This window comes from Venturia canescens, chromosome 8 (assembly GCF_019457755.1).
Source record: "Venturia canescens isolate UGA chromosome 8, ASM1945775v1, whole genome shotgun sequence".
Taxonomy (NCBI): domain Eukaryota; kingdom Metazoa; phylum Arthropoda; class Insecta; order Hymenoptera; family Ichneumonidae; genus Venturia; species Venturia canescens.
In genome coordinates, this window is record NC_057428.1 from 2,168,991 (window position 1) to 2,193,346 (window position 24,356).

General features: G+C 35.9%; 2 protein-coding genes across 2 annotated transcripts in view; one reads left to right on the plus strand and one right to left on the minus strand.

The window, feature by feature from the left end:
- Nucleotides 1-4,567: 4,567 nt before the first annotated feature.
- On the plus strand, nt 4,568-5,890 carry LOC122414822 (sentrin-specific protease 1-like). The gene is made up of 2 exons (XM_043426416.1): nt 4,568-5,004; nt 5,155-5,890. Exons 1-2 carry the CDS (start codon nt 4,568-4,570, stop codon nt 5,888-5,890), a joined length of 1,173 nt encoding a protein of 390 aa, XP_043282351.1.
- Nucleotides 5,891-21,400: 15,510 nt separating this feature from the next.
- Nucleotides 21,401-24,356, minus strand: part of LOC122414823 (coiled-coil domain-containing protein 142) — an 89,463-nt gene continuing 86,507 nt past the window's right edge. The window contains exon 4 of the mRNA XM_043426417.1: nt 21,401-21,623. Within this exon, the coding sequence (XP_043282352.1) occupies nt 21,401-21,623 (223 nt within the window). The remainder of the gene's footprint in view (nt 21,624-24,356) is intronic.

Genomic DNA, 24,356 nt, shown 5'->3' on the forward strand with positions numbered 1-24,356 from the left:
TAAAGTGTGTACCTTATTGAAGTAACGAATGATTTTCATGTGAATTTTTAATGATTTTATTTTCATTCATTTTTTAGTAATTTTGATAAAACGTTGTGAGCCCGACAAGGATTCTCAACGCTCATTTGTTGCCGGAGATTATATTTCGAATAACTGATAAATACTTGACCTCGAATTGATATAATACATTTTAGTACTGCACGTAACTTCCGTTATGACTTTTTTTCATTAACTTTTTTCTTGAAAATAATTATCATAAATTTCAATTAAAGTTTCCGATTTGTTGGATAAATATTCCAAATTATCAATAAAAACTTGGCCTCCAATTGATATCATACATTTTTATACTGCATGTAACTTGGATAGTACATTTTTCCATTTGTCCAATATTTATGAATTTTTTGAAAATTTTTTATTTTTCTTTACAGAATTTTTTTCGATTATTTTTTATTTTTGTTGAATTTTTTTGAACTTTTCAATTTTTCGTTTATTATTTCTATAGAATTTTTTTCCTGGTTCTGAGTCTTTTTTCTATGTCATCCAGAAACAAGAGACCATCAATGTACTTGTCCCAACCTTTTTTTCCCTAGGGGAAGTTTACGGTTTGATATCACGCCTTTTTTCTCAAAAGTTCCTCATTTATGTTATGACGGTTATAGGATTTTAGTATAAATTTCTATGAATTATTTGCTTAGTATATTTTTATAGATTCCATTCTCATACGAACAATTTTTATGGGATAATCTTTTTCATGAAATTATCAGCAAATAAGGGACCATAAATGTACTTTTCCCAATCTTATTTTCCCTCGGTATGATGTTTGGCTTATAAAGTTGGTTTCCACCATAAAAGACCAATTTTTCGTAAAAATTGTAGTGAAGATATTTCGTCACAAGACTGCCCTTGAACTTTGGCGATTTTTTTCCTTATACTCTAATATGTTATGCCTATTAGGAACTCAACAGCATAGAGGAATCCGGGATGATAGGCCCGAGAAATGAATTTCGGTTTATAATGTTGGTTTCCACGTAAAAGACCAATTTTTCTTCAAAATTGTACTGAAAATATTTCGGCACTGGTTTGGTCTTGGACTTTGGTGATTTTTCTCCTTGTCTTCTAATATGTTTTGTCTATTGGGAACCCAAGAGCATGAAGAAATGCGTGTTGTGGGCCGTAATATGATTTTCGGCTTATAACGTTGGTTTCCACGAAATAAGATCTATTTTTCGTCAAAATTGTACTGGAAATATTTCGTCACCGGTCTGTCCTTGGCCTTTGCCGATTTTTTCCAAGTCTTCATACCAAGAAACAACTGACGTAAAGATTTCCTTAATAGAACAGACTTTATTTATAACTTTTCTTCAAAATTCAAATGAAAGATAGATCACATTCAAAACACGAAAAATCCAACAGATTTGCCCACTTTGAATGTCGCTTTTGCATTCTGAATCTAGAGATTTCATTTCATCCAAAACGTGCCCCCAATGAAATATATTTCCAAAGTTTGCAAGTGGCCGCTGAGATCCAATTATCCACAGTTTGATAGTTGCTGAAAAAAAGTACCTGAAAACTTCTAACATTTATTATGCCAGAACTCAAAGCAGCAAAAAAAACTAAGCGAACTTAATTCAACAGAGCAACAGAATTCAAAGACGTTTAAGGTACCTGCATTGGTTTTGGAGGAAAACCATTTCAGGACAATTCAGAAATGAATTTAGAAATTCGAAAACTCACAATGGAGTAGAAAAAGGAAAATTGAAGTATTTAGAAAAGCGGAAGACTTTTGTGATAAATTTTCTAGATTACATGATACGGTTGGAGTAAATGATTTGAATGATTGGCACACATGCTGCAACACAGAAATATCAAAGTTTGGAAGTATTCGCTGTGTATCAGTCATACAAACTTCAATACTATTTGAAAAGGAACACTTAAAACCTTGCCGAACCAAGTTCCATTACATATTACCATAATCAAAGATAAGGGGTGATCCGTCGCATATATATTTATCCACAGAAATTTCAGAGTCAATGTATCTGCGCGATGAGCTTCGAAGACAGCAATTTCAAATCTATCCATAAATGAGCAACTGAAGACTTTTATAATCAATTTTTTACTTCATATATATGTTACAGTTAGAGTCAAAATGTAAAATGAATGGCACAGTATTTAAATTGTATAGTTTGCAGATTTTTGCAGTATGTCAATGATCCGAATTTACAGCATTATAATGAAAAGTTGTCAAAAGTCATGATGTTACATTAAAATGACATAGCGCACATTGCATTCAGCAATTCTGTAAGTTTCTGGGGATGTTGGTTGGCATTATATTTGATCGCATCCAAAACTGAGCAACAGTAGACTTATTCGAATGAATTTTTTTTATAATAATTCCATATTTGTAGTTTGCAAAGTGGAAATACTCAACATACATGTCATTCCATAAGTTTTGTTATCAAAATTTGTGTTTGCATACAGCATTCCCAAGATACGACTTTTCATATCATCAGCAAAATAAGCATCCAAAGACTTTTTGGAAGAAGTTTCAAAATTTATTACTCGACAGACCAGGTGGAAAAAGTATAACAACACTTATATCAACACCAGAAACTGTTTTAAGAATCTGATATATAAAATGTGCGATTGATGATCATAGTCGGAAACCACTTGAATCATGTTACCACAATCAGCATGAAGAAATAGTAGAAAAGTATAGGACACATATTAGGCAACCATTTAATACTATGTATCGATCCGCTGCAAACCGATGGAGTCAAAACAAGGATCGGAAAGAGCAGAGCCAAACTCAATAGGAAGCAAAATGTGGGAATATTCAAAAATACCGATGACACAAGAAATAAATTAGAAAACATTTATTCGATTGGAGTTTCTTACATTATATATATACTAACAGTTCTGTGTGTTCTTGTTTTATTAATTATCAACCATAATATTTCAGATCGCAAAAAGAAAATTTGACGTTATAGGTTGACGAACATTTTTTCTTACAACTTCCAGACCTATTTTGATAAACTGATTTGCCTTATTTATATTATTCACTAACTATGCGAACGTTTGCTACATTTGTCCCACACTTCGTAACGTCAAACCCCGGCCGGTTCGTTACCACACAGCTATCAAAGGGAACTCGTATATATGACCTACATTATTACACATGATATGTAATCACGCAACTGATGATATATTTACACTGGATAATATTCCGCGAACTCTGGTTTAATTGAAAGATTATCTCAGTTGACACTTATTTCCAATCGAACGAAATAATGAAATCTTGAAAAGTTTCGTTGACATATATATGAATCGCGCATTTTTTTATATGTTTTATTTGCACACACAGATCACAGTCTACATTTACGCGGCCGCTTTTATACCGGTTTAGTATACCACAAGTTTTAACAAAATATACATTAACCAATTTTCACTAACCATTTTCATTTATTAATTAGAGTCCGCACACAACAGCACATTGGGGATCATAACCTCACCTGTCAAAATGACGTTCAGTATGAAAACAAGTCTCGGGTGGTTTCGGATGTGCGTATCGATGTATTGATATCTTATAACCTATATTCACAAATGATATAAATGATAAACTTATTTTCAGTCAAACGAATTAATGAAATCTTAAAAAGTTTCGTCGACATGCACCGCGTATTTTTTTATTTTATTCTTTTTCACACACCAGACTACATTTACGCGACTGCTTTTATACCGGTTTAGTTTAGCATTCCACAGGTTTTAGTACTATGCACTTGGTTAGATGACGAAAGTTTTTTTTATATATTCCACACGCATTCCATAATGACAAAACTCCGTTTGTTTATACGATGATCGAAAACTGACACATGGTTTATATATATATATAATATTTACGGAGTCTGAGCGCGGTCGGGGTAAGACTCAAAAGTTAGAAGGCCTAAAATGGCGAACAGGCATTCTGTATAACGCATATATAGATATACAGAATGCCTGTTCGCTATTTTAGGCCTTCTAACACTTGAGCCTCACCCGCGGTCGGCCTAGCAGCTGGAGGAGCCGACATCGTTGAGCCAATCAGAATGCGTAGAGGCAACAACTCTACTACCACTAACTACGTCAAAACGCGTATACGTATACGTCGAACTCGTGATGTGTCAGTAACTTTTGCATAATCTTGAGCCCGTGCAAAGTTTTTTCTCAGCAATTACGCCACCGATCGTGTTGATTTTGGGCGCAATCGAAAGAGAATTTCTTAATTAGCTGAAAGTTCAATTTTCAAAGCCTCAGATGACTCATAACTTCGGTAATTCAAAAAAATCACTTGCCAATTTTACCCCCACCACGGCGAATCGTTTTATTCAGAGAAAGTATACTCGGCAAGAGCCTCGGGCCAGCAGACGACAGGGCTGTCAATGTACTTGTCCCGAGACTCTACCGAGTCTCTTGATGATGATTTAGGCATGAACAGCATGAGGAATAACGAAATAACGAAAAAGTAAGTAGAGGATAGAAGAACAAAAGGAAATAAGAATGAGTGGAAAAATTTCTCTGGACGGGCATAGGCATGAAGATGGACGCAAGCACACAGACTGAAGTCGTGCGAAAAGACTTCGCACAACAGACGGACGGAGGAAGGGGAGAATGGATGAATGAGGAAAAGGAGGTAGAAATCTTGAGGGAAATAAGAAGAAAGAAAGAGGAAGAAGATGACGTCATAGTGATCGCCGTGGTTCGCCCGCACGCGTCAAAAAGACGCATGCAGAGCGTCAAAACGCAGACCGCGTTTCCAACGAAAGAGAAGGGGGTGCAGACCGAATGGGTATTGCACAGAATCGAAGTCGAGGAATCCAGGAGACCGAACCGAGATTTCCTTCTCCGCTTTATCTCGCGCCAGTGGTTCCTGATTAGGCTAAAGGACGAGTTTAAGGTGCCGGATATACTTTCACCCATAAGGGAAGTTGAGGACAAGGGGGAAGCATGGAAGGAATGGGGAGCCGGAGAGTTTGTGTGGATTGAGGACGTCAAGGAGAACATAACCAACGAAAACAGCAACAACAACAATGGGAATAACAGAGAGAGGACTCACGACAATGGGGACGAAAAAGAAAACATACAGAACAACAATAACAATAATGACAAAGAAAATAAAAGGAAGAGGTTTGACGACAATGTGGAAACACAAACAAAGAAGATAAAGAAGGAGACAAATAAAGAAAACACTGAAAACAGCAACATTAACGACAACAATGACAGCAACGGAAGAAAAAGAAAGAGCACGGACAACAAGGAGAAAGAACAAGTGACAAAAAAGATAAAGAAGGAGATGAGGATTAGACAGGAAGACCTCGAGACCCTTAAGGGCGAAAACTGGCTGAACGACGAGGTAATAAATAATTATCTTGAATTGATCAGCAACGAAGACGTCTACGTGATGAATTCGTTTTTCTTTCCGAGGCTCCACATTAACGGGCACGTGGCCGTTAAAAGGTGGACGAAGAGGATCAATATTTTTAAGTTTCACAAAGTGATTGTCCCCATTCACTTGGGCAATCACTGGTGCCTTGCGGTAATAGATATGCTCTTTGGTGAGATTTGCTATTATGATAGTTTCAAGGGCAGTCAGCCCGCCTACTTGGCAACACTCCTGGAGTATTTAGTCCAGGAGGCGAAAGAAAAAAACGAGGTTCCTATCAATAAAGAGGAATGGACCCTTGGGAATAAAACAAACATTCCCTGTCAGACGAATGGGTATGACTGCGGTGTTTTTACGTGCCAGTTCGCCCGATATGAGGCAACAAACAAAAATATCGATTTTACCCAGGACGACATGCCACAGATCAGGGCAAGAATGGCTCGCGAATTGCAGGCGGGATGTCTTGAAGAATAAATTCAAGAAAATTTTTTTTTTCCCAAAGTACAAATTTAATACTGTTATTTTTTTTTATTAAGAAAACGGATCTCAAATATCCTTATGTTTGTTACATTTTCTCGATTTTATTATGTTAGAACGTCACGATCAGTCAAACGCAAATAAAGACGTTATCATATTTTTTACCACAAATCTCCTGTGTTTTTTATTCTTTAACCTGAAAATAAGCATCCTATCGTTGTCCTCTGGATTCTCTGCACCTGAAAAACATAAAAATACTTACCTGCGATGACTCGGGAAACTCTGCACCTGAAAAAGAAAAATAAAATTGAAAAACGGCATTAAAATTTAAGTTAGAAAACGCGAAAATTACTTACCGTAGAGAAATCAATGTCCTGGAACGCGCTGGCCTGAAAAGAAAAAAGAGAAAAATTTTAAAAATTTTAGCAATAAATGCGAATACTTACTCGTCTAAATCCGATGTCCTGATAAAAAAGAAAAAAAAAATTTAATTAGAAATAAGGATTAGAAATTAAGTACTTACCTGTAAAATAAGGAAAAACGAATCGGAAAGGGAAATAAGGGAAGAGAAATGGAAGTGGGGATGAAAAATGATGGACAAAAGGGTGAAAAAGGACTAAGCAGTGAAGTGGGGGTAATATGAACGAATAAGAGACTGTAAAAGTGAAGAGGGGGTAATATGGACTGAAAATGAAAAGAGTGGGGAATGTGAAAAGAGTGGGGATTGAAGTTGGGTATAAGAGTCGGAGCAGCGGGCCCCGGAGCATCATTAGAGCTCCAGTCAAGCTACTAGCAACATCGAGAGGTCTACCTGATTATCCAGAACGACTTCGCCAACTCAAGGGAATTCAACGTCGAGAAGTCGGCTATTTTCATCCTGAGCAACATCGAACATCTTTATCAGCATCAACATGAGAATCCACAACATCCCTGGAGTACCAACGCCTTCTCCGTGGCCTGGTACGTGGGAAGGGACCATGGAGTGCATCATCTTGGATTTCAAAAATCCAACGAACTTCACATTTACAACCAAAACGAAATATTGGGAGCTGTGCGACTTCGAATACGAGCTTGGGGCGCACGTCAACCGAATGGGTCATATGCAAAGGCCAGGTTATCAGATTGGAAATCACTACGCTTTGGAAATCGGCAGTGCAGCCCATCGCGTGGAATTGATGGGATACGAGGACAGCGAAGCCACGTTAAGATTCATCGATCGAGGGACAACGCTTATGCATCCAGTTTTTGATTTGAGTGCCCTTCCGCATGCGTTCCTTGTGGCTCCACCTTTTTCATCGAGAGGTTACCTATCGGGAATTAAACCATTTTTGGGAGAACGATGGGAGGAAACTGTGTGCCTTTACTACCAACGGGCCTTGGAAGAGAAAAGAGTCAAAATCAAGATTGTTTCTGAACACCCTACCAAGGAGGCACATGAGGTTCGGTTATTCACACTGCCGCGCAACGATAACTTGGGGGATCGACTCGTTCTTGAAGAGTTTGCGAGAGAAGGGACATACGAGTGCTGTTTAAACGATGACATCGGGATGATTTCTCCAGAGGAGATGCAGGACCTGATAGAGGAAGAAAAAGCAGCTGGTAATTGGTATGCCTATCGACGAGAACGTGTCCTCGGCGATCCACCAAATGAGTGAAAAACGTCGAGAACATCGAGAACATCGAGATCATCAAATCCAGCCATTTCCAGGGTCAAGGCGTCAGCTTTTCTTTTCAAAAACTCCATTTCCGATTTCCGAATGTTCAAATTTCTAAGCATTTTTAATTGTTAAACTAAGATTGGAGAACAAAAATCTCTAATTCTTAGATTTTTTTGTTCTGGGGGGCATTTGTAGCGAAACACACGCGCGACGGCCCGAGCCCGTCGAAACGAACGAAACTCCGCGATCTTTAGATCGCGGACGAAACATCGCGGCGACCACGCTCGTCGCTGTTGACAGGTGGCGGCCATCTTAGGCCGGTAGGCATGAGCCTGAGCGGGGCTACCGGCGCCGCTCTGAACTTCGCCGCGCTATATTTTATCCAGATTAATTCTTTTTGTTTTTTTTTTTAAGTCGCCCGAGCACGTGAATATGATCAAAATCATCAGAAAAATAGTACGAGTTTAAGAAAAATGATCCGAAGTCAAATCAATGTAACAGAATTAACGTAATAATGAAAAATGTAAAAAGCGACTACGACGCATGCGCGGGCAGAGCGTTGATGGGCTATAGGACGCGTACGTGACTTTTAGCGATTATAATTTTACGAATCATATTAAAACAAATAAAAATGCCAAATTGAAGAAGAAATTAAGTAATATTTGATCAGATTGAAGTTTTTACTGTTTAACATCGTAATAAGCTGTAAATCATAAAAAGCGGTAGTCTGCGCATCGTGTGCTAGCCTGCTCGACCAACAGGCGATCGCGGATCATGGCAACGGGCCAATCGGAGAGGGCGTAACAAGTTGATGCGCAGAACCGAGCGAAAACGGAGATTCTCGGCGCTCGAGAATTTTATGGTGGGGACACGGGTATAAGAAGCGCTGCGCGACTCATTCGGCATTCAGTTCTCCCTGCCTCAAGGATCAACTCGGACCTCTCTGACAACACTGACCAAGCACTCTGCTTTTAAATTCACAAATTCCTTTCCTAAATTTTCCTGGATGCCTGGAATCTCGGAGCGATTCGGTGACGTTTCAATCCCAGAGTCCAGGGTCCGCACCTAACCTCTAAAATTTCCAAATTTTCCTGGATGCCTGGAATCTCGGAGCGATTCGGTGACGTTTCAATCCCAGAGTCCAGGGTCCACTCTTAGTTTTTCCAAATTTCCGTTGCACGGGATCTCGGAGCGATTCGGCGACGTTTCAATCCCAGAGCCCGTGGACGGTGAATTACCTAACCTAGTGGATGCACAGGATCTCGGAGCGATTCGGTGACGTTTCAATCCCAGAGCCTGTGGTCTACGCTATCCTGTCATATTCCATAGTAGATTCTATTTTGTCATTTTATGATCGTTAAAAGCAGAGCTGTAAATTATTTTTTTTGGGTTAATTAAAATTTTAGATTCAAAATTGATAAAAATCTTGTCCGAGTTGGGCGGGTATGGAGACCTAACGCAAATTAGAGAATTAACAAAAATCCAAGAGGCAATAGATCGAGTTAAAAATTATATCGAGTCAAAACAAAATTGAAAAATTGTAAAAGCGAAGAGATCCTCTTGGATTCATTTATATTTTTTTTTAGAAAACAAGCGTGACAGGACATCGGAAAAACCGCGTCAAACGAATTATAGCTCGAAGCATTGAATTGAGAGGTTTTTAAGCTCGAGGCGTGTCGAGAGATTAGAACGAACGCAACCATTAAATTTAAAATTGTTTTATTTCTAATTATTATTTTTGTACTATTAAAATTCGAAAATTGAGAAATTAAAAATTATCTCAGACAGAGAATTTGCAACGTTTTCGGGTCTTTCGGGTCTTTTTCTCGCCAGATCCGATCAAACAAAGCAAGACAATATTAAAATCAAAATACAAATTTTATTTTCCGCGAGCCAAAGTGCTAAATCTTCTTTATTTTTGTTAAATATCGATCAAAATTGAATAAAATCGATTATTTTATTATTTTCACAAAATTAACGGTGTCCGCGTTTCCTTCATACCTGCTCCTTATTATTTAGGTTGCTCGAACCGACGCGTGGCGGCGTTCAGGCCAGGTCGGCAAGAGCGTTTCGTTACAGTACCGAGACTTATAAATTACGTGGCATGGCCTTTGCCGAGAACTTATATCTAAGAGTGGCCTGGGCTGTGCCAAGGAGTTTAGATTTCTATGGCAAGTGATAGTCGGACGCTCTGCCGAGAGACACTTGTCACGGAGATCTTAGGGTGATTTCGTTCCCGAGTGATAGTCGGACGCTATGCCGAGAGACACTCGTTTCCGAGATCGAGGAGAATATCGTGATAGCTGGACGTTGTGCCAGGAGACACGATATTCGAGGTAGGATGGGCTTTCCTAAGGAAGCGTGATAGCTGGACGCTATGCCAGGAGACACGCCGAGAGTGTATTATAGGATTGGAGTTTTTGGATCAAATGATAGGTAATTGGCAACGGAGGTGTCGCCTTATATAGTGTCCACTCCGTGGTGCGGCGGGGCACGCGGCGCGGGGTTTCCCTCGCCGTGGTGGGGCGTCGGACTCGACTGTTCTTACGCACACGGGCGCTTGCCGTGTGCGTGTAACGTGTATCGTTACAATATGTTACAATAGATCTCATATTTTTTCACAGTTAAACATTTTTTTAAATTTATTTATTGACAATGCGAATATAGAAAATCATTTAAAACGACGGTCACGACCTTTTAATACTTGGCGTGCCTTTTTTACTTTTTGAAGTTTTAATATTTACTGATTTCACTTCTTTTTGCGAGACGTGACAACTATATAGGAATCGTATTTCATTCACTATATTTGTCAACTTCAGAAAACGATCTCATTTTTTTTTTAATTTGAAGTTTTTTATTGATAATGCAAATATAGAAAATTATTGGAAACTACGTTCGCGACCTTTTAATAATTGGCGTTCTTTTTTTACTGTGTCAATTATTTTTTTTTCTAATTTAGCTTATTTTTTAGAGGCAACCTAGTCCTCCAAAACCCATGAGCTATCGCCCTGGACATCCTCGAAAAATCCAGCGGCGTAGACCAGAATTTTATATTTTTTTATTTTTATTATTTATTATTTAATGTTATTCGTATTATTCAATTTTTTTATTTTATTATATTATTATCATTTTATATTATATATTGTATAATATTATATATATATATTATATTATATATTAATTATATTAAAATATTTATTATAATAATATTTTATTATTAATTAATATTAATAAATAAAATATATATTATATAATTATATACATATTTTATGCGCAAACCAGGAGCTGGTATTGCCCCCGCTGTGCGCCCATTCTCTGTCTCTCTCGCTCGGCGACGCAGAAGGAGAGGGGGTAGCCGCGTTCAGTGTAGTACGTGACGTAGAGTGTGACAAAAGTAAGAAATGGTGCAAAGGACGTAAGTCCAAATGTAAACAAGCGTAACTTACGCCCCTCTGTCTCTAAGAAAATGAAAATCCCGAAATGATGGATTTTAAATCACTAACGTTACATATCTCAGGATCTACTGGACGGATTTACTTGCAACAAAGACCAATGGAAAGAGAATTATCGAAAAAAAATCGTCACAAATTTTCAAGTTCTTTTATGAAATGGTTTATTTGTGAGAGCCATTTGAAAATTCTGTGACGTCATAAAACCGGCATATTCGCGTATATAAGAGTAGCGGCAGGGCTCGCGCTGGCTTTTCTTTTGCGCTGCAGTTTTTCCTTTTAATACTTGGCGTCGAGCCGCTGCCGCGTCTCTTGATTAATAATTTTTTTTAACCAGAACATATGAAAATCGGTAAAAACTCACATGAAAGTCATTCGTTACTTCAAGAAGGTACAGACTTTGAAAAATCGATTCCCTGCCAACTTTCAGGATCGCCTGGTGTTATTCACAACATTCAACTTCGATTGGATCGGTACAAATTATGTTCAAATACGTCTTTGTTCAAAAATCAAAAACGAAGTTAATCCATATGTTAATATTAAGGAACAATAATTGCCGAAAAAATAATTTTCCTTCGAATTACAGGAATCGCTCTTGTTGAAATGAAACTAAAATCAAAGACGAAATTGATCAATCTATTTATATTATATGGACTTATCATTCACAACAGAATCATTTTTCTCCAGGAATTGCAGGAATGGCGCGTGTCATACTTGACTCGTGATATTTATCAAAATGTGTGCGTGACTATCGAAAAAAAAAACATTACAATGCTGAGTAGATTCAAAAATTTCTTGTAATGAGACTTATTATTTATCATTTTCATTAGTTCCTACCGAATGGTATGTGTTCACTAAAGGGAATGTGAAGTGGAAATTGCTATTATTGCAATACGAACTTGAGAACAGTCAAGTTCAAATTACTTGGAGATGTTCTTTTTATTTCTATAACTTTTATTATATTTGTGATCATAGAAGAGCCCTAATTTTTTTTTCGAATGAGCAATTCGAATAAAAAGTGATGGGCTGGACAAGTACGTTTAAGACGTATTTGAACATAATTTGTACCGAACCAATCGAAGTTGAATGTTGTGAATAACACCAGGCGATCCTGAAAGTTGGCGGGGAATCGATTTTTCAAAGTCTGTACCTTCTTGAAGTAACGAATGACTTTCATGTGAGTTTTTACCGATTTTCATATGTTCTGGTTAAAAAAAATTATTAATTATTATTATTAGAATTACTGATAAATACTTGGCTTCGAATGGATATAATCAATTTTAGTACTGCACGTAACTTTCTTTATAACTTTTGCTTCATGAGCTTGTTTTTCCTCGAAAATAATTATTATGAATGATTAGTGACTCCTATGCATAAAACGTCATTTTTTCAATCAAAGTTTCCGATTTGTTGGGTAAATATTCCAAGTGATCAATAAAAACTTGGCCTTCAATTGATATCATACATTTTTATATTGCATGTAACTTGGATAGTACATTTTTCAATTTGTTTAATATTTATGATTTTGTTTGACAATTTTTTAGTTTTTCTTTATAGAATTTTTTTCGATTGTTTTTAATTTTTGTTGAATTTTTTAAACTTTTCAATTTTTCGGTTTTTGTTTCCATAGAATTGTTTTCCTGGATTTGAATATTTTTTCTATGTCATCCAGAAACAAGGGACCATCAATGTACTTGTCCCAACCTTCTTTCTCCCTAGTTCTTCTTATCTTATTCTAAAGAAGAAACATTCTTCTTATCTTATTCTAAAGAAGAAACATTCTTTTTATCTTATTCTAAAGAAGAAACATTCTTCTTATCTTATTCTAAAGAAGAAACAACTGAATGAATTGAATAAGTTTCCATCTAAGTTATGTGCAGCATTAAAATTTATGATATCAATGCGAGGCCAAGTTTTTATTGGCAATTCGGAATAGCAATTCCTACGGAACACGAAAGAAACTTAAGGAAAATTTTGTGAATCCAAAAATTTACCATTTACGTTATATACAGTTGTACAATTTATGATATCAATTAGTGGACAAGTGTTTTATTCGTAATTCGGAATTTAACATTATGGTCAATAGAATATTCTAAACTAAAAACGTAGAGTAATAGTATTAGAATAAGTAATTTCAATCACGTTGATCAAGAGACTCGGCAGAGTATCGGGACAAGTACATTGACAGCCCTGTCGTCTGCTGGCCCGAGGCTCTCGCCGAGACTATATTATCTCTGAATAAAACGATTCGCGGTGGTGGGGGTAAAATCGACATGTCATTTTCTTGAATTGCGAAGCTCAGAAGTTATGTCGCAATTTGAAAATTGAACTTTCAGCTAATTAAGAAATTCTCTTTCGATTGCGCCCAAAATCAGCATGATCGGTGGCGTAATTGCTGAGAAAAAACTTTGCACGGGCTCAAGATTATGCAAAAAGTACGAACACATTTACGCAGCTGACGTATCCGTATATGGGTTCAGACCGATACATACAAGGGCTTCTTGATGCCCATCATAACCAATCACCGGTGAGAATCTATCCGTCTCGACCAATCGCCGATGAGAAAGTTTCTGATAGTCCTCAATGTTTTCTTGTATACCATCTGTTATCGTCTGTTATGTTATTATAAAGTGATTGCGATCGTAGCCCCGTGGATCAACGGTGCAAGATTTACAAATTTCGTTTAAATAAATAAAACATTATTGGAAATAGCAGTGGATATAATCAATTTTATTTTTTTCATAAAAGAAGTTTCAATAAGTTTCGAGCCCAATTCACGAAAATAATATCTATAATAAATAAAACCTCAAAAGTGGATTAATTGATCTCATACAGTGTACTGAGAGTGAGTAAAATGTTGAGAAATGAAAACGTGAATAATGTGTGTAGTGAAAATTAAGAATTATCTGTTCTACTTCGATATCGTAATATATACATAGATAGCAAATTTGCGAGATTTCGCGTCATGTTGACGTTTGAGGTTATGACCGCCGGAGTGCTGTTGCATGCAGAGTGTAGAAAAATAAAAGTGGTTATTGAAAAGTGGAAGGAATCGATATTATTAATGACGTGACTAATTAGTGTTGAATAATAATAATAATAACAATGAGAAAAAAAACGTTCGTTCATTATAACCTCTAAAACGTTCTTTCCAAACAGAAATTCTATGTTGTGTAATTACATTAAAGAAAGAGGTGGATGGTTGTGTGTAAACGAATTCAAATAAATTTTAAAAAACTTTGGTCAAGTAATTCAATGTATTGTTGTCATAATTTCTTTCATTTAGTTTGGCTGTGTTCACCGGTCCCTTTTTTCCACCTCCTTAGCTTACAGTGTATTGTCATACCAATTTCTATTCGTTCTCCAGACAATACGAGAGATATTCGTATTTCTATATTTCTTTATATTGATTTCAACAAGATAATTTGAAATATTTATAACAAAAAGCCTTCATGATTGCTTGTTCATACACCCAAGTTTTGAAAAATCTTTGGGCCATATAAATGCATAGATATAATCACTTGAGTTGTTACATGATAAATTTGGAAATTTATTTCAATAAGTCATTGGGTGCTTAATTTTCATGATATCAAAATTTGTATCTTCGAAATGCAATGAACACCTCTAAAGTTCGACAAAGTGATGAAGCGACATGTATATTGAATATTTCCAGACCATGTTTGCGATTGGCATTGTGGGTTGAAAAATTCATGTCTGTAAGTCTACACCTGATCATTTTTAGATGTGATCAAATATTTTGTCTGCGGATAACCATGGAGACATACAAAATTACAGCATTTTGCTTGCTTCAACATGCATCGTATCTGTCACTTTTTTCTTGAATGTGTCATAATAAGTTTCAAAAATGTGGTTCATGTAATTTTGAAGTGTTTTTCCCTATAGCACCAAAGTCTGTATAACTGGTATGTAGCAAGTACCTATGAACTTCGATATTTCTGTGAAATAGCAGGTATGCCAATCTTTTAACTTTTTGGTTCCGACTGGAATATATTAACTAAGATATTCATTACTAAAGTCTTCACCTACTTATTTCTGAATAGATCTGAAATTACTGTCTTCAGAAGCTAATGCACAGATATATGAAACAATTTTGATTTCTGTTCTCTTTCAATTGCGCTGTCTTTTTTCTTTTTAACTATGGCTCTGCTCATTCCGATCCTTGTTTTGACTCCATCGGTTTGCAGCGGATCGATGCATATTATTAATTAGTTGCCTAATATGTGTCCTATGATTTTCTACTATTTCTCCATGCTGATTGTGGTAACGTGATTCAAGAGGTTTCCAATTATGATTATCAATCGCACATTTTGTACAACAGATTCTCAAAACAGTTTCTGGTCTTGATATAAGTGTAGTTATTCTTTTTGTCTGTCGAGTAATAAATTTTGAAACTTGTTCCAAAAAGTCCTTGGATGCTTTTTTTGCTGATAACATGAAAAGTTGAATCTTCGGAATGCAGTAGGCAAACACAAATATTGACAACAATACTTATGAAATGACGTGTATGTTGAGTATTCCTATTCTGCAAACTGCAAATGTGGAATTATTGGTGAAAACATTCATTACGATAAGTGTACAGTTGCTCAGTTTTCGATGCGATTAAGTATTATACCTGCCAACATCATGGAAACCTACAGAAATTCTGAATGTTATGTGCGCTATGTCATTTGAATGTAACATCAAGACTTCTAACAACTTTTCACTCTAATACTATAGATTTGGATTATTGAAATACAGCAAAAATCTGCAAACTATAAAATTTAGATATGCCATTCATTTTATTTTTTGACTCGCACCGTAACATAAATATGAAGTGAAAAGTTCATTACAAAAGTCTTCAGTTGCTCATTTATGGATGGATTTGAAATTGCTGTCTTCCAAACTCATTGCGCAGATACATTGAATTGCAGCAGATACCTGCGAACTTGGAAATTTCTGTGGATAAGTATATGTGCTAAGTATCACCCCCTATCTGTATGGTAATATGTAATGGAACTTTGTTCAGCAAGTTTTAAAGTATTTCTTTTCAAATAGTATTAAAGTTTGTATTACTGCGGTATGGAGCGAATACCTTCAAACTTTGATATTTTTGTGCCGCAGCATGTGTGCCAATTATTTAAATTTTTTACTCCAACCGTAACATGTAATTTCAAAAATTCATCACAAAAGTTTTCAGCTTTACTAATTATCTTAATTTTCCTTTTTCTAAATTCTATGCTAAATTTCTGAATTTCCTAATTTATTTCTAAATTATCCTGAAATGAAATTGTTTTCCTCCACAAGCAATGCAGGTACCTTAAACGTCTTTGATTTCCGTTGCTCTGTTGAATCAAGTACGCTCAGTTTTTTTTACTTCTTTGAATTCTGACATAATAAATGTTTCCAGGTGCCTTTTTTCTGCAACTATCAAACTGTAGATAATTGGATCTCCGCGGCCACTTGCAAACTTTGGAAATATATTTCATCGGGGGCATGTTTTGGATGACACGAAAATGTCTAGATTCAGAATGCAAAAACGACATTTAAAAATGGCCAATTCTGTTGTATTCGTTGTGTCTTGAATTTGATCAATCTTTTCTCTTTTCCTTTCTTTTCACTAACGTTATAAGCCGGAAATCATATCTCAGCCCGCAACACACATTGCTACATGCTCTTGAGTTTCCAATGGACAAAACATATTAGAAGACAAGGAGAAAAATCACCAAAGTCCAAGAACAAACCTCTCTCGAAATATTTCCAGTACAATTTCGACGAAATTTAGGTCTTTTTTCGTGGAAACCAACGTTATAAGACGAAAATCATATCACGACCTACAACCTGCTTTTCACCGTGCTCTTTGGTTCCTAATTGACAAAACATATTAGAGTACAAGGAAAAAAATCGCCAAAGTCCAAGAACAAACCTGTGACGAAATATTTCCAGTTCAATTTTTACGAAAAATAAGTCTTTTTTAGTGGAACCCAACGTTATAAGCCGAAAATCATATCCCGGCCTCCAACCCGCTTTCGACCGTGCTCTTGTGTTCCTGATTGACAAAACATATTAGAGTACAAGGAAAAAAATCGCCAAAGTTCGAGGACAGACCTGTGACGAAATATTTCCAGTTCAATTTTGACGAAAAATAGGTCTTTTTTCGTGGAAACCTACGCTATAAGCCAAAAATCATATCCCGGCCTCCAACCCGCTTGCGGCCGTGCTCTTGGGTTCCTAATTGACAAACCATATTAGAGTACAAGGGAAAAAATCGCCAAAGTTCGAGGACAGACCTGTGACGATATATGTCCAGTACAATTTTGACGAAAAATAGGTCTTTTTTCGTGAAAACCAACGTTATAAGACGAAAATCATAAATAATTCATAGAAATTTAAACTAAAATCCTATAGTCAACTGAACATAAATAAAGAACTTTTGAGAAAAAAGACGTGATATCAAACCATAAACTTCCCCTAGGAAAAAAAAGGTTGGGACAAGTACATTGATGGTCCCTCGTTTGCTGATAATTCCATCCATGAAAAAAACTTTAAAAATATTTTATTTTTAAATTGTTAAAAAAATGATTTTATAAAAAAAAATATAGAACAATTCGAAAAAATTTTCACAAATCTTGAAAAAACATTATCTGTAAAAAAAACTAATCTGTATCTACTTTTTAAAGTGTCAAAAGAATCAAATAACAAGTAAAAAATAAAAAACCGAAAAATCGCGCTTGAAATCATTTTGGAAACCGATGCCTCATTCTTCTTATTTGATTTCAACAGCTAAATCAATTGAAAAAAATTCCATCTAATTTACGTGCAGCATTAAAATTTATTATATCAATTCGAGGCCAAGTATTTTCTAATGAATTGAAAAAATTACCACTTGAGTTACGTGCAGCAGTAAAATTTATGATATCAATCGAAGGACAAGTAATTTATGAGTAACTCCAAATTTCAACATTATGGAATTGTTCTAAGAAGCTTTTAAATGCAAAAAAATCACATGCAAGCTAGTCATTTCTTACTCTATGGTGGCAAAGACTTATAAGAAAATCGATTCTTTTCAGACTTTCAGGAGCTTCTGATATTATTCAGAATATTCGACGTCGATTGGATCGATACAAATTATGTTTAAATATGAGTTAAAAGTACTTGTCCGGCCCATCACTTTCCATTAAAATTGTTTATTCAAATAAAAATCAGGGCTTCTCTAGAACTGATCGAGCACAAATATTCATGCAGAGCGTATTTAGAGAGTTATCTTCAAGTAATATTCCCTTAAATGCACTAATTGAATAAGAATGGAAACGAATTGTCCTGTACTATACAAGAGATGTTATTGTGCATCGATAAATAAAAAACATTTTGCACATTAAATATGTTCAAGCTTCCAAAAATAACTCCCCAGTTGGTATTGGAATGACGGCAATTTTTACTTCTCACTTTTTTCAGCGAACGAATTTCATTCGGTATAACTAACCTATACTATTATTAAGAACATTAAACTAATAATAAATCGCATGTCAATAAATTTTTAACCGGATTCTGCCGTACAATTTCGTTTTTTTATGATTGATTTTTAATTGAATGAATAGTGATGGGCCGGACAAGTACTTTTAACTCATATTTAAACATAATTTGTATCAATCCAATCGACGTCGAATATTGTGAATAATATCAGAAGCTCCTGAAAGTCTGAAAAGAATCGATTTTCTTATAAGTCTTTGCCACCATAGAGTAAGAAATGACTAGCTTGCATGTGATTTTTTTGCATTTAAAAGCTTCTTAGAACAATTCCATAATGTTGAAATTTGGAGTTACTCATAAATTACTTGTCCTTCGATTGATATCATAAATTTTAGTGCTGCACGTAACTCAAGTGGTAATTTTTTCAATTCATTAGAAAATACTTGGCCTCGAATTGATATAATAAATTTTAATGCTGCACGTAAATTAGATGGAATTTTTTTCAATTGATTTAGCTGTTGAAATGAAATAAGAAGAATGAGGCATCGGTTTCCAAAATGATTTCAAGCGCGATTTTTCGGTTTTTTATTTTTTACTTGTTATTTGATTCTTTTGACACTTTAAAAAGTAGATACAGATTTGTTTTTTTTACAGATAATGTTTTTTCAAGATTTGTGAAAATTTTTTCGAATTGTTCTATATTTTTTTTTATAAAATCATTTTTTTGACAATTTAAAAAGAAAATATTTTTAAAGTTTTTTTCATGGATGGAATTATCAGCAAACGAGGGACCATCAATGTACTTGTCCCAACCTTTTTTTTCCTAGGGGAAGTTTATGGTTTAATACTTGTCCGGCTCAATTCGTTTTATGGAAATTAGAAAAACAATCCGTAACTACACAAAATCTTAAAATTTTGCTTTCTAATAATTAGAACGTTGCCAACTCATTTTTTAAATCATTAGAGAACATATAACATTGTGTTTGAATGCGAGTTGAAAATACTCTTCCAGCCCAAGCAACGATGAAGTTAAAAGTTAGTTTCCAACAGCAGAAACTTATAAGGAAACCGAAGCCTTCCTGCCCATGACTTTTTGGTAAAATGGCTAATCCAAAAAAATCACATTACTGGTAAAGCCATTTATTATTCTTTGACGGTAGAGACTGCTAAAAAAATCGATTCTTCTTTGACTTTCAGGACCCCCATGGTATTATTTACTACATTCAACGTCGATTCGATCGGTACAGATTTTGTTTAAATACGTGTTAAAAGTACTTGTCCGGCCCATCACTTTTCATTCAAATTGCTCATTCAAATAAAAATAAATTGAAAGAAAAAGAGAAATAAGTGGAAGGGAAAGTCATCTAGAACTGCGAGCTCAAAAATAACGAAATGACACTTTGAAACGATAATTAGGCTCGAAAGTAGGTTATGTTTCGGTTTTATTTTCGAAGAATAATATTTGAGAACTTGAAGAGTTTCGTTCATACCATCGACACATTTCACGTCGAAGTTACTAGGACTTCCAGCTTTGTAATATTATGACACCACACTATCATTTAAAAGAAAAATAATAAAATAATAGATCTTATATGCATTTCACTAGACGACGAACGATTTTTTAAATTTATACTGAGTTTCGTTAAATGTCGTTATGTCGAATCTGCGTTTGCTTATTAATTACATACCGCACTTCGTTATGTCCGAAATGACTTTTGTCATAAATATATGAACATTCGTAGAGTCTGAACGTGGTCGGTCAGCTGGAGTGATGAACTTATCGTAGAGTCTGAACGTGGACGGTCGGCTGGAGTGTTAAACGTTGGGCCCGCTACACACGGACAATAATATTGCACAGTAATATTGCACAATAAGTTTGTATGGTATGTAGTGCGCCATAAATTTAAGATAGCTCAAACTTTTGTTCAATGATTACGCAACGTTTCAATACTACATCTACACGTTCAATAATATTGTGCAATCACCTATATTGCGCAATATTATTGACCATGTGTAGCAGGCCTTACATAGAGTCTGAACATAGTCGGTGAGCTGAATTGAGCCGACATCGGTGAGCCAATCAGAATGCGTTGAGACACAACTTTACTACCACTAACCGACGTCGAACGCGTATACATATACGTCAAATCTGTGATGTGTTAATAACTTTTGCATAATCTTGAACCCGTGCAAAGTTATTTCTCAGTAATTAAGCCACCGATCATGCTGATTTTGGGCGGAATCGAAAGAGAATTTATTATTTGGCTTAAACTTCAATTTTCAAATTGCGAAATGACTCCTGCGCTTCGTAATTCAATAAAATCACATGCCAGTTTTACCCCCACCACCGCGAATCGTTTTATTAAGAGAAAGTATACTCTCGGCGAAGGCCTCGGGCCAGCAGACGACAGGGCTGTCAATGTACTTGTCCCGAGACCAATCTATGCAATGCCACAAACTGGACGGCTGCATCTCTACTACCCCCTCCACTTCCTCGCTACCCAGAGAATCTTTCCTCTATACACCATGCAGCCCCCGGAACGTTCCCCGCGCTACCCCGTTGCTGCACAGCTGGGGTTACCCCTCGGTTTGAACTGACATAGCCCTACTACTAAAGTACTTGTCCCGACACCGCCGAGCGTCTTGATGATACGATGAATAAGCGAAATTTCCTGCTATTAAAATTTGAAAAAACGGTCGTAAACTAAGTTTCAATAGCGTCGTACACTTTCAAGGGGGGGCCCAAATGACACATTTTCATTATTCGGTATTACACAAATTACATATTTTCGGTGCCCGGAGTTCAAGCCATTGCTCTTGATTTGGAACGTACATTTCAGCAGGCATTCTTTCCAAAATTGAACCCTTAGATGAACTATTTCGCACCGAGCTGTGTGCTAAGGAAAGTGATAGGAGCGTTAATAAGATCACATTTATTTGCGGTCACTAATATTATTATCGTACTTACGCGAATGTTTGTTCATATTGATGGCTTCACCAGGATTGCGAAGAAGCAGTCTCCCAACTCCTTCACAACGTCGTAAGACCTCATTTTTTAACAAGTGATTTCCGACATTTGGAGATAAAATAGGGCACGCCATGATCCATGTATCAACAAACGAAAAATCTGCTAGCAGCTGGAAGGCACCACGTTCACTGAAAATAATTCAAAGTAGAATTGTTTTGTTGCACTACTCATTCAACCATCAGTTTCCTTTTATTGACAATTTCTATCGTATTTTTTCTAAATTTATTTGGCATTTGGAGAACGTACAATGGAATTTTTTTTTGTCCATTTTTCTTTCGATATTATCAAGAGACTCGCCGGAGTCCCGGGACAAGTACATTGACAACTCTGATGTCGGTTGGCCTGTGGCTCTTGCCGAGACCATATTGTCTCCGAATAATGCAGTCACGTTCAGCGTTCGTACACCGAAAACCGCGGTACGTGACCACGATTTCCACCCCTCGACTCATAAAGAGTCGAAAGCGATCGCCGTGGCGTGATTTTTTCGCACCGATCGCACTTCAGTCATTCCCGAGTACACAACTCCTTTCATTTTCTTTTCCTTCGAACTCGCGGTCAGACGATGCTGAACGATCGAATTCCGAGGCGTCTTTCCTTTGCGATGACACCAAACAACGCTTACCGATCGCTCAGTCAGTCTCTTATCAAGAGACTCGGTAGAGTCTCGGGACAAGTACATTGACAACCCTGTCGTCTGCTGGCCTGAGGCTCTCGCCGAGACTATACTTTCTCTGAATAAAACGATTCGCGGTGGTAGGGGTAAGATTCGCTTGTGATTTTCTTAAATTACGAAACTCATGAGTTGTGTACGGCTTTGAAAATTGAACTTTTAGCTAATTAAGAAGTTCTCTGTCGAATGAACCCAAAATCAGCATGATCAGTGTCATAATTTCTGAGAAAAAACTTTGCATAGGCTTAAGATTATGCAAAAGTTACTAAAACATTCAGGATTTGACGCATCTGTATACGCGTACTCCAACCGCTACAAACATAGGCCCCTTGGCCCCCATGATCACCAATCCCTGGTAAGAGAAATTTTGTTGCAACCAATGAAGGGTGAGAGAATTTTTGGGCCAATGACATTCAATAAAAAGAGCAAGGAAGTTTGGCGGAAAGCTGAGGAGCTCGAGAGCTCGAAATCACGAATCACTCGAAAGTCACCAGCCGAAGTTTCACGTCGTGTTGACGTTTGGGGTTATGATGTGAGGAAGTGCGTGCGGGAAAATAAAAATAATTTTCGCGTCATCTAACAAAGTGTATACTAATATTTATTTTGTTAAAACTTATGGTATACTAAACCGGTATAAAAGTGGCCGCGGAAATGTAGACTGTGGTGTGTGTGTGTGAAAATGAAAAATATAAAAAAATGCGCGATGCTTATGTCAATGAAACTTTTCAATATTTCATTATTTCATTCGATTGGAAATAAGTGTCAACTGAGATAATCTTTCAATTAAACCAGAGTTCGCGGAATATTGTCCAGTGTAAATATATCATCAGTTGCGTGATTACATAAAAGTATGCTCAAAAAAAATTCAACACCTATAAAAAACTACAAGCTCGTCATAGCAGCTCAAGAAAAAATGATTGAACCCTCAAAAAATAAAATCATACATTGTTTCTTGAAATTGAAAAAGGAAATTGAAAATTGTCCGAGTAAAAGTCTGCTTCTAAAAAAACTATCCAAAAACCAAACTCATCATACACTTTATGAAAAACCGTCTTCGTTATCATTCAAAAGAATATCGAACCTCGTAAAAACACGCTTCCTTCCAAATAATTATTACAAAATAATTCACAAAAATGACGTCTCAACTGACCATCTCAAATGCATTAATGAATAACCTCGAACCTGTGATATGGAAATACGTAATCTCAAGACGTTCCGCTCAAAGGAACTGAATGTTGTCAAATAAGTGCAAAAGTGAAAAGTACATTGCATTGAGAACCGAAAAAATACAAATGAAGTATATTAAAAGAAGATTAAAAAATACAAATAATCAAATGATAAACAAAAGAAAAACAAAAATACAAAAAAATCGCAAACACAAAAAGTTATAATAACAAAAAATTACGAAGATTTTAACTTACTGAATAGTCAACTAAATTATTGAATTTTAGACGTTGAGAAATCATGTTCTAATGGGCTTTGAGAATACTTGTCTGCCTCAGAACGTTTTAGCTAAATTACTAAAAGATCGACAACCATAAAAGTTAAAAAATCTTGCTTTTAAGCAATTATATAGAAGAACAATGCCACCCATTTTTTTTATAACCAGCACATATAAAACTGTGGTTAATTTCGAGTTGAGCATACTCTTGCGGCCCAAGGAGTCCTAACTGAGTTACTATTCGACAGTAGAAACTTATAAGGAAACCGAAATCTTCCTGCCCATGACTTTTTGAGAAAATGGGTAATCCAAAATATCACATCAAAGGTGAAGTTATTTTTCACTTTATGATAGTAGAGATTTACCCTAGGGAAAAAAAGGTTGGGACAAGTACATTGATGGTCTCTTGTTTCTGGATGACATAGAAAAAAGATTTAGAACCAGGAAAAAAATTCTATAAAAATAATAAACGAAAAATTGAAAAGTTCAAAAAAATTCAACAAAAATAAAAAACAATCGAAAAAATTCTGTAAAGAAAAATAAAAAATTTTCAAAAAAAAATCATAAATATTGAACAAATTGAAAAATGTACTATCCAAGTTACATGCAGTATAAAAATGTATGATATCAATTGGAGGCCAAGTTTTTATTGATAATTTGGAATATTTATCGAAAAAATTGGAAACTGTAATGAAATTCATGATAATTATTTTCACGAAAAAACTTAAGGAAAAAAAAGACATAACGGAA

What these genes read in the sequence shown, in the direction of transcription:
- LOC122414822 (XM_043426416.1), top strand. Translation starts at nt 4,568, where the DNA reads ATGAAGATGGACGCAAGCACACAGACTGAAGTCGTGCGAAAAGACTTC. An exon ending in AAGGAATGGGGAGCCGGAGA is followed by an intron (nt 5,005 to 5,154) that starts GTTTGTGTGGAT and finishes AGAAAATAAAAG; the next exon opens with GAAGAGGTTTGACGACAATG.